Source organism: Citrus clementina, unplaced genomic scaffold (genome assembly GCF_000493195.1).
Source record: "Citrus clementina cultivar Clemenules unplaced genomic scaffold, Citrus_clementina_v1.0 scaffold_3, whole genome shotgun sequence".
Lineage (NCBI taxonomy): Eukaryota > Viridiplantae > Streptophyta > Magnoliopsida > Sapindales > Rutaceae > Citrus > Citrus x clementina.
In genome coordinates, this window is record NW_006262339.1 from 5,869,169 (window position 1) to 5,879,859 (window position 10,691).

At 30.0% G+C, this 10,691-nt stretch overlaps 1 protein-coding gene across 1 annotated transcript; it reads right to left on the bottom strand.

Moving 5' to 3' along the window:
- Window positions 1-4,657: 4,657 nt before the first annotated feature.
- Window positions 4,658-9,430, bottom strand: LOC18049887 (adenine phosphoribosyltransferase 4). Its single transcript, XM_006440293.2, has 6 exons — window positions 9,196-9,430; window positions 8,751-8,861; window positions 6,825-6,917; window positions 6,028-6,177; window positions 5,565-5,623; window positions 4,658-5,065 (listed from the first exon to the last, which is right to left on the bottom strand). Exons 1-6 carry the CDS (start codon window positions 9,275-9,277, stop codon window positions 5,012-5,014), a joined length of 549 nt encoding a protein of 182 aa, XP_006440356.1. The 5' UTR covers window positions 9,278-9,430; the 3' UTR covers window positions 4,658-5,011.
- Window positions 9,431-10,691: the final 1,261 nt, after the last annotated feature.

Genomic DNA, 10,691 nt, shown 5'->3' on the forward strand with positions numbered 1-10,691 from the left:
GAGCCACTAACAAACGTATCAACTACTTTAAAAAAGCAATTAACTCATTTGAAATGAGCCAATTAAGAATTGATACATACTATCATTAAGGACAAGCTCTGAACTAACATGTGTCCAGCTTTAAATAGGCTAAAGAATTAAATTTGAATTGCCAAATTACCCACAAGCCTCAACTTGACAAGGCCAACCACATATTACAGCATATAATGTGCCAAAAAAGACACCAAGACTGCTTCCTTTATAATATTAGGTCAAATTCACCAAAATAGGTTTAGCTTCTTTCCTACAACTCTCAATTTTTTTATTGATTCTAAAGTTTCTTAAAAAACTCATCACTCTCTCTAATACCTACTTGATTTGATCGTCAGAGTGCCGTCGTTGGACACTATTGACTAGGATTAATCTTCTCTTTGGCAACTTATGTTATGTTCACTTGCTAAAGTGGGAGTGAGAAGTGTAGATTCCTCTCACTCTGTTATTTACATACTCATTTAAAGAGGGGAGTAGGAGTCTCACTTCGTAGGTCCAGCTCATTTTTTGAATGAGATGTGAGATCTTTTCATTTTCTCCCTTCTCTTATTATCTTTATTAGGGAAATTATCTCTGCACCACCTTTCTTTTGTTATATGTACATCTAACCATCACAAAATTTTAACATGTACTTTGCACTACCTTTATTTTTAAACTTGTATCAATTAACCAACCACTTTGACACCAAAAATAATCATTTTACCCATAAATGAATTAAAAGACTATTTTATTCTACAAAATTTTGAAAAATAAGAAAACTATAAGAATACCCCTAAATCCAATAAAATAAAATAAAAAAGTCAAAACCTAAGATGATAAATTTTAAATGAAATTATAATTATAAAAAATAACATCTTGTAATTATAATTTTTTGTAATTAAATTAAGTATAAGGAAATTTACAAAAATTAACATGAAGAGAAAAGCTCTCTATAATTATTGTAAACTTCCCTATAATTAATATTAAGAAAATTCCCCATACAAATAAAATGAAATTATGATTATAAAAAATCAATATGATAATTTTTAAATGAAATTATAATTATAAAAAATTAAGCTATTGGATTTAAGATTTATTTCTTTTATTAAACTCAAGGACATTCTTATAATTATGTATTTTTATTTTTTAAAATTTTACAGAATAAAATGGTCTTTTAATCCATTTAGGGATAAAATGGTGATTTTTTGGTGTAAAAGTGATTGATTAATACAAATTTAAAAACAAAAGTGGTGTAAAGTACGTGTCAAAATTTTGTGATAGTTGGATGTACATATGACAAAAGAAAGATGATGCAAAAATAATTTCCTTCTTTATTAAAATAAAATAATGTTACATTTATTTAAAAATAATAATATCATATTTATTTAATTATTATTATTATTATTTAATAATAATAAATAGTTTATTCTAAGAAAATATTTATTTTGTACTATATTAATAATAATAATAATAATAATACTGTTTCATTTGTGTTGCTCTTATCAATAATTCTTAATTTACATAATTAAAATTAAAATTAATAAAATATTAAGATTTACATAATTAAGAATATTAATAATTATTAATAATTTATATTTTTATAAATATAAATTATAAAACATATTTATATTTTATGTTTCATAGTTTATTTTATAAATATTTTTTATTCACTTTGTAATTAAAAACTACAATTTTTTAAATGAGGGTAGAACTGTAATTTAAAATAATTTACCCAAATCCAAGACAAAATAAACACATAAATGAGATTTTGATTCATATTCCACACTCTTATTCTAATGTAAGTAAACAACTTATTCGTACTCCTACTTTCGACTCCCAATCCCAAGGATTCACAATCCAATTGGAGAAGTAAACACTACCTTAGATCATATTTAGTATTGAAGTATTATACCTTTTAACCCACAGCTACTATAAAAAAACAGTAACTGTGAAATAAAGATTAATAGTAGTGTGTAGTAAATATAATTATTAAATAACAATTTATGATAAAAATTAGAAAGATGTTAAAAGTTTTTTGTCATATCATCATTTTAATTTTCAAAACACAACGATTAGTATTTACTAAATATTTTAGTGTTATAAACTATTCAACCTCAATATTATAAGAAGCCCCCTGATTATGATAAATTAATTATTTTGTATCTAAAAGATCCTGAGTTCCTAAATTATTGGTAACTGAAAAAATGTTATATATTTATTAACTTAATTTATTATTACTTTATAATTATCTTTTCCTTAACAAACTACCATACCCCTAAAAAGTCTCTTCTTAAGTTATAATTACTGGTTTTAATCCTATAAAACGTTAAAATTAATAAATGTTTGTTAACTTATTATGCATTAATATTTTTTCCCCATGAACAAAGACAAGATACGAGTTCAACGCTTTTGATATTCATAAGACGGGGAAAAAAAAGGACTGCTCTCTGCTTCAACTGCTTTCTCTATTTTCTTCTTAAGAAAAAAATAATAATAATTTGTGATTTGATCTTAAATTTCTAAGTTTAATTTTCCTATTCTTTTCTTAATTACTTTTATTATTTAGTTATTCTTATTTTTTAAAAAAAAATCTTGCGTTCATAATTTATTTATATAGTACCATTATTTGGTTGTTTACCCTATTTCAATTTTTTAAAAAAAACTCTATTAGAAAATATGTATTCTAAAAGAGATAAGTATAGAAAATTAGTTCAATCACAAAAAGATCTTTACAGTTTTGTTAGGAATAGTAAAATTAAATAAAATAAATTAACTATAATGTCTATTGAGAAAGATATATTAGTAAAATTAAAATATAAAAATCTATTAATAATTTTGCATTTTAGAAAGCCAGAATTTTTTTTTAAATATATAAAATTTTAAGTATTATTAATACATATACTTTATCTCAAATTTTGCATAGATAATTCGCATAAGGCACCACATAGGATTAAGATGTTCATGCCAACATCGCCTTTAATGTGTATTTTTTTCTTATTTTCAGATTCATCCTAGCTCTATCCATCTACATATATAATGTTTCGGTCTAAACCCAAATTAGACCAAAACACCATCTCATTCGTCGAAAGGGTGGGCATTCGGTTCGATTCCAAGCTCGTTCCCCAACCAGTCGTAGCTCATCCTCTCAACCATCATTATCGCCTCAGCTCGTCACCAGCCTTTGCTGTTGCATCGGTGAGTTGTGTTAATTAATGACTTTTTTATTTAATTGCTCCTTAATTTTTTTTGTGAGTTGGGATTACTAAATTAGGGTTTAATACTTTAATTTTTGCAGCTGCTGTTAAATTTTTTGTGAGGTGCTAGCTGTTAATTTTTGCCTAAAAGCATCTTTAAAAGTCGCTATAAATTTCACTTTTTAAATATCTATTTGCTTACATATGTGGCAAATAGAAGAGTGAAAAAATATGTTATTATCCAAAAGATTCTTTAAATAAAAATAAGTTAATATTATTTTAATCAAATAATTATTTTTTAAAAAAAAAAGTCAATAGCAATTAAAGTATTTCTCTCTCTTTCTTCAGTAAAAAGTAATAAGAAATAAATTGAAGAGGGAGAAAGCAACTCTTCAAATTTAAAGAGAGAGAATCATTTTTTATTTGAATAATTTTAATTGAAATGTCTTTTGAAGTCTTAAATGTTGACATGACTCTTCAAATAAATAATAAAATCTTATTTGAAGAGTTTTTTTAATGATACTTTAAGCTGTTGGTTGTTAATTTCTATTGTTGGTGTATGTGGGGAAAATTGTAAAAAGGATGATTCGATTTTGCAGCTGTTAGTGGATTTATTTACAAGTAAATTAAACTTTTGTTTTTGTTTTCTTTTTGGCCAACTTTCAACTTTTTATCGAAACAATTTACGTCGTTATTATCAGCTTAGGAATGAGATTGATTTATTGTATTGACAATATGAATCTCTAAAAGTTTGTATTTTTCCTATAAACTGAGAATTTTGTTCGTGTTCTAATAAATGAAGATTACTTTTTTTTTTTTTATTTAATTCCTTTTAGCGTCAACCTATTCGAGAGTTGAAGAGTTCAAGACAACATTAAATCTAAAAGAAATGAGTCTGAAGTTTAAGTAGAACAAATCTGAGCCGAAGCGAATCGTACTAGAGAACTAAGCCAAAATCATTTTGAGTCGGTTCTGCTCTAAATTTTGGTTTAGATACCGCCCAGTATCCCTACTCGTAATTTCGGTCACTTTTCCTTTGTTTCTGATAAAATATGCTTTAATTAGGCGCCCATTGAGAAATTCTCAAAGTTAATACATTAGGCAATATGTAATGGTTTAAATATCAACATATTAACTGTCATCCATCATTCTCAAAGTTCTCTTTAACGACATGGTTAAACAGCTGCAGCTTTTAAACTAAACTCCAATACTAAAGTGTTTGATAAATATCTTCTGCTCTAATTTCAAATCAGAGTTAATACATTAGGCATATGTAATGGTTTAAATATCAACATATTAGAAGGGTCATGAATTGCAATCGTATCACAGACTGTCAAAATGCATAGTTTGAGAAAAAGAAGCGACACGCATAAACAAATGCAGATTTTTGAGAAAGCTCGATACAGAAGCATATTCAAAATGAGATTGATGTCAACTCAAAATGTGATCAAGTTCTGAAGCCAAGATGTAAGTTTGCAACAGCAAGACAATATTGCTATTTTGAAGGGCCGAACACAGACAGGTTACAGAAATTCATCATTTAGAAGAAGAAAGGAGAAGTGAAAATCACATGGGCATTTTTCAAGGATCACACCCTTAGCATAACTTCATTATTTCTATTGCTACCGCCTACAGGGTAAAACCAAGTGTCTCAATCATCAAGGTTCATCAAAATTCAGTAGTAATGGAAACAGTGGGATAAAATCGGGAGGGAACGCGTTCCTCGTTAAAGGTAGCCAATAATTTGCCCTCTAATGTACATTTTGTAATGCTGCCCCACTGCAGGATAACAATAACACGTGCAAGGATCAATGGGACTCCACAAGTACGTACAATGGCTTGCCATTCAATCGCTCGCGACCCTGCAGCATCCAGAATAATTAAATCCTGAAAAAACACTAAAATAGTAAAGTAATTACATTAAAGACACACGAGTTGGCACTAAATATTGGATGCAAGAAACTTGGTTTCATCATTCAAGACATTTCCAGTGGCAGATAATACTAAAATCAAACTCGAGCTTTTGGATGAAATCGAAAGCTATTTAGCAACTGGGAACTGAACACTCAGAATTACTGCTTATGAGATGTGATCTAAATGTGCCCATTACAGATTTATTTTAGTTGTTTAACCCATAAGAAAGATTTATTTAATTGTTTAACCTATAAGGAAGTGGGCTGCTTCGCGAAGTATCATTATGCAGATAAAAATTGGAAGTTCCTAGCAGCATTTATAATAACTGAAGCAGCAAATATATTAGTGGAAACCAAGCGAATCTATATTGTTCCTTTGTGAATGGGAACACAATCCATTTGCTGTTGATAGTTAAAACTGACGACTAAACTTAGCAACATAACATACCTTTAGATCCGGTAATTCTATTACACAAGCACATTCAACCACTTCAGCTCCAACACGTTCTGCAAATAACATAGTTAAAACAAATTATAGGTGGCTAATTGGCACAAAGATAACAAATAATGTACATAAAGAAATCTTATTAGACAATAATTCTGCTAGACAATGCTAGATTTGTTAACTTCTACAAGCACACGTAAGCCAGAACCTTAACATTTGCTTTAGATGAGTGATCATTGTGAAAATGTAATGATTTAAATGCCAACATCTTCATATCTCAACCATTGACAGTTAACACAGAATCTTTGAATCTAACTGCGATGTAAAATCTGACATAGAAATCTCACTTAGTTTTGTCAGGTCAAATGACTGTCTGCCCCTTAATTCTGATTTATCAATTGGTTGATTAACATTTCGGTTTGCCTGTTTGCTCAATCTCTAAAAGGTATTAGAGATTACAACATACCAAGTAAATTAATGGCTGCGCAGAGGGTGCCGCCAGTGGCAATCAGATCATCAACTACCAAAGCACGTTCCTCAGGTTCAACTGCTCCAACATGCATCTCCAGACAATCCGTTCCATATTCCAAAATGTACTCTTCCGAAATAACTTTGCCTGAACAAAGCAGCACTATCATTTTAGGAACAATGCGAAAAAGAATATAAGAAGTGTATGTCACAAACACACTGATAATGAAAGCACAAGTAATTTGCTGTCAAAAAGAGGACAATGAGAAAATAGTTCAATACTAAAATTTAAGTGTCAAGGGAAGCATAATTTATATTGCAATAAAGGTGTAACTAACTACCCTTGAAAGATGAAGCATTAGAGACATGGAACCATTTCAATGGACAATCCAGAACTACTTGTAAGTGACTACAGATATATTTGCGGTGAATAATCAGCATGCTGTATATGTACGAACAAGACACAAAGAGGATTGTGCAAAAAATAAGAATATAGATCAAGGTTAGCTTATCACTATATCAAGGCAGCCGTTAAAGCGGTGCAGTCAACGGACCAGTTGAAGCCAGGTCATATTAAAATACATATCAGCATTAATGGTAGAAATACCATGCAACAAGGCCTGGATCAATAAATGACAGATAATGCAATGGATCAAGAGACATATACTAGGAACAACATTATATATAAAGAGTAAGTATCTATTCTATAAGACTGCTGGAAACAAAAATAATAAAAGATAATGCAAATTGCAAAAGAATTATATATGGCAAATATTCCAGAAGGCTTGAAATTACCAGGCAACTTCTTTGGTTTTCTCAGAGGAACAAATTTAGCTCCTATTGCCAATGCAATGGGAGGACCAAATATAAAGCCACGGGCCTCTATCCCTGAGTGCAAAACAGACATTTACATTTCAGAACACAAAGCAAGGAAGTTTCTAACAAGAAAAAGGAAACTTACATTTATAACTTAAATCCAACCATAACAAAACCAATAAAAGTCATCAATATGAAAGTAAGACTCTTATACCTCTGCAAGAAAATAATATAGCCTCCTTACCAATCCAAATTTGACAAATAAACAATTATTTAATTAAGCAAGATTACACACCAAATAGGGCCACTCACAAAAACTATGATAAATCATGGACCATGAGTCCTGATAATTGATAATAAACAAAGGAAAATTCTACCAAACACCAAAGATAATGGCATAACTCAGAAATCTTTCACCTGCCACCAAAACCAATAAAGCAAAATGCTGAAAAGTATTCAAACCAAACAAAGAAATGAGGTCGACCAAGCTAAATCAGCAAACTGCTATGATTATTTTAATTAGACAAGCAAGAGTTAGTTTAGACAGTAGCTGAGGTGCAACATGCTCCGGTGTTGCACTCAATAAAATGTGTCACATGAAATCCACTGTTACCATCAACATCAGGGACAATCGATTGAATGATGCTAATTCTCATCTACCAAAGGGAAAAGCCATTTCTTTTCATGTTAGGCCAGTGAACATGTATAAAGGGTCTCATAAACACAAGAAGACAACATATGTCAACATGAGCACACAGCTTTATAGATTCTAAAGGACACACAATAGGACAAACCACATTTATTACAAATCACCACTGAGTTTCTTTTGATTGAAATATAATGAAAGTAACCAAGTCCCCTCAATGATGAGATCATTAGATCTTTTCAACTTCTCTCAAGATTGTGGGAGAAATAGTAGTACATTTGGAGATATTATAAGGTGAAAGTGCAAGACAGCACATTCTGGTTCATCAAAAGGAAAAAGTAATCAACCAAATGAAACAACATGATTTCAAATGCCACTAGACTACATTCTATTTCAAAGACTGTAAAAAACAATAGTTTCTAAAAGGGTCCTCACTTTCAGCATTTTCTTCCACAACTCAAAAAGTTAAATTCGTTAGGATGAGTGATCCATAAGAGAAAGAGCAACAAAGAAACCCATCAAAGTAAACTAAAACCTCATCATGTAGAACTCCAAGTGACAACACAAAGCTGAAACTCAACCAAAAAAAGATGTAAAAAAGACTATGATTAAGGACATAAAAAACAAGGGCATTATGACAAAGAAAGAGTATTAAAAAAGAACAAACTCAAACTTAATCAACAGTGCAATGTGAAAACCCAAAAAATAAAATAAAATAAAAATTACCCAATCAAAACCCACATCATATTAAGGGTCCACCTTTCAACAAGGCGGACATCCATCACTAACCACCTTCCACCCAAATTGGATCCAAGCACATGCCCACAACAATATAGCAAGAAAGAGAGTTAATATGAACCGCTCAAAGAGAGAAAGAAACTTAATGAAGGGCAATCAATTGTACGTCCCACTAACAAAGAAAAGAACAATTATAGTCAAACATTAAATCACTCTATGAAAACGAAAAACAGTAACTTCAATTTCCATAATCTCACAAAAAAAGGCATCCAGAAAAAGACACCCACTAGAAACTCTAGCAATTGTGTAAGCATTATATTTATATAAATATTTGCTTTCACTGTATATGCACAGAAAGACCTTCTTTCTTGCAAGTATTGGACATCCACCACTTTGAAGCAAATCAGAATGATAAAAAGGTTCCTTTTCAAGCTCTGGATCAAAATCTTCCGACACGTCAAGAAACACAAAAAAACTAAAGGAAATGAATCAAATCATAGCTTTTGCGCTCATAGTTTTACCTGCAACAACTGAAATATTCTTCCCTTTGTAGCGCTCAACGAACATATCAATCGTGTCCTTGAATTCTTTGGGTTTCAGTAACAGAGTGGTGATGTCTTGAAACATGATACCTGCCATTTTTTCATTAACAACTCAAATATATAGAAAAAGAGTTATGCAAAAACTAAAACTAAAAACACACATATGCACACAGAAACTCTTTGCTTGGAGGAGGCGAATTTATGAGACTGTGTGAATTCGTATTAAAAAAAATGATTTTTTTAATAAGTTAAGCACTTGGTATAGAACTTGAGAAAGCGGACACTTTTTGTAATTCTAAGATTCCAAAAGAAAAGTCTAATATTGACAACCTGTAGTTTCTTTCCACTTCATTTTCTGCATGTCCTTTATTTTCCCACAAATCAAACAAACGAAGCAAAAGAAATAGGGAAAAGAAAAAAAAACCTGGTTTGGGAAAATTAGGAACAACACGAATCTGGTCTTTGATACCGTTGATACGAGCGTCCTTGTCTTTGTAAGCTGACATTGTCTCTCTCTCTCTCTCTCTCAATATTTATATCTCTATCTCTAACAACAACAAGAAAGAAACAGAACAACAAACTTCAAAACACAAAATCTCTCGAACTCTTTTGTGTTTCTCTTCGCAAGAAACACACGACAAAAAATAGAAAAATAAAGAAACTTGAATGTTTAAAGAGAGAAAGAGTAAGAGATGAAGTGGGAAGAGAAGATGGCATTTATTTATTTATAAAGAGCGAGTTTCTTGGTCTGGGGGCCTCACTGTCACTGCACAAGAAAATTAAAAAGAAAATATTTTCGAGAAGTAAGAAACAGAGGAGGGCTTTGCAAAAGGTTAAAAATAATTAAAAAAAATACAAAAAGCGGAATGATCAAAGCCCTATCATCTCTCTATGTAGCTAGTTTATTAGTTTTATCGTTAAAAGTTTATATATATATATATATATATGAATGTTGTACAGTTAATTAAGTAGCCGCGCTGCTCCCAGAACCGAGATTTCGCGCGCTTATTACCTGCTTCATGCTTCCTTCCTTACATTCTTTACCCTTTATTCCCAACCTGTCCAAATATTATCTTTTTTTTCTTTTTTTTAACTCGAATGGTAACTAAATTTTCTACCATTTACGTGAGTGAAGTTCTATATCTATCTTCTTTTAACTTAAATGAGATTTTATCAATTGAACTAATTAGAACTTACATATAATTGTCATAAGTTTTCTTCAAATTACAAACAACTGCAACAAATATTGACTTTTAATAATTTAGTATTTAAATTTTGACAAATATAATAAATTTACTATTCACAATCATTTTCTTTAGTTGACCTGATAGAGGTTATTTTGTAAATTACACTGTAATGGCACTTTTATACTTGCAATTAGCATCTGGCTGTATTTTCACTAGGATGTGTTGGGTTTTTGTTTAAATTTTATGATATAATACGATTTCAATTTTGTGTGCAAAACCCTTTTTTTTTTTTTTTTTACTATATGGTGATGTGATGTCGGCATTCAGTTAACGGCAGGACGCAAAAGTTGCAAATTGTTAAGCAGCCAGTTAATACTATCATGGGTAATTTTTAAAAATCTCCCCTGATGTTTGAGGCTGTTGCAAGTAGATGGTGAAAATTATTTTATTTGTAAAAGACCCCTTACCGTTAGTTAAAATTTTCATTGACTAACTGTTGACTTTAAAAAGACAATATTACCCCCAATAATAGTTTACCCCCAATAATAGTTTACGTCAGTTAAAATTTCCTTAAAATCTTTATAAAAAAATTACAAACTTAAATAAAATTATATTTTATATCAAATAATTAAGATTTGTAATTTTATTACAAACTTAAAAAGAAAGTTTACGTCAGTTAAAATTTCCTTAAAATCTTAAAAAAATTAAAATTACAAACTTAAAAAAAATTATA

Bases quoted from the DNA above. Each gene is read 5' to 3' on its own strand.
- LOC18049887 (XM_006440293.2), bottom strand. From the start codon at position 9,277: ATGTCAGCTTACAAAGACAAGGACGCTCGTATCAACGGTATCAAAGAC. The intron at 8,862-9,195 runs GTTTTTTTTTCT...AAAAAATGGCAG, and splicing joins TCCTAATTTTCCCAAACCAG to GTATCATGTTTCAAGACATC. The intron at 6,178-6,824 runs GTAATTTCAAGC...TGCTTTGTTCAG, and splicing joins AAAACCAAAGAAGTTGCCTG to GCAAAGTTATTTCGGAAGAG.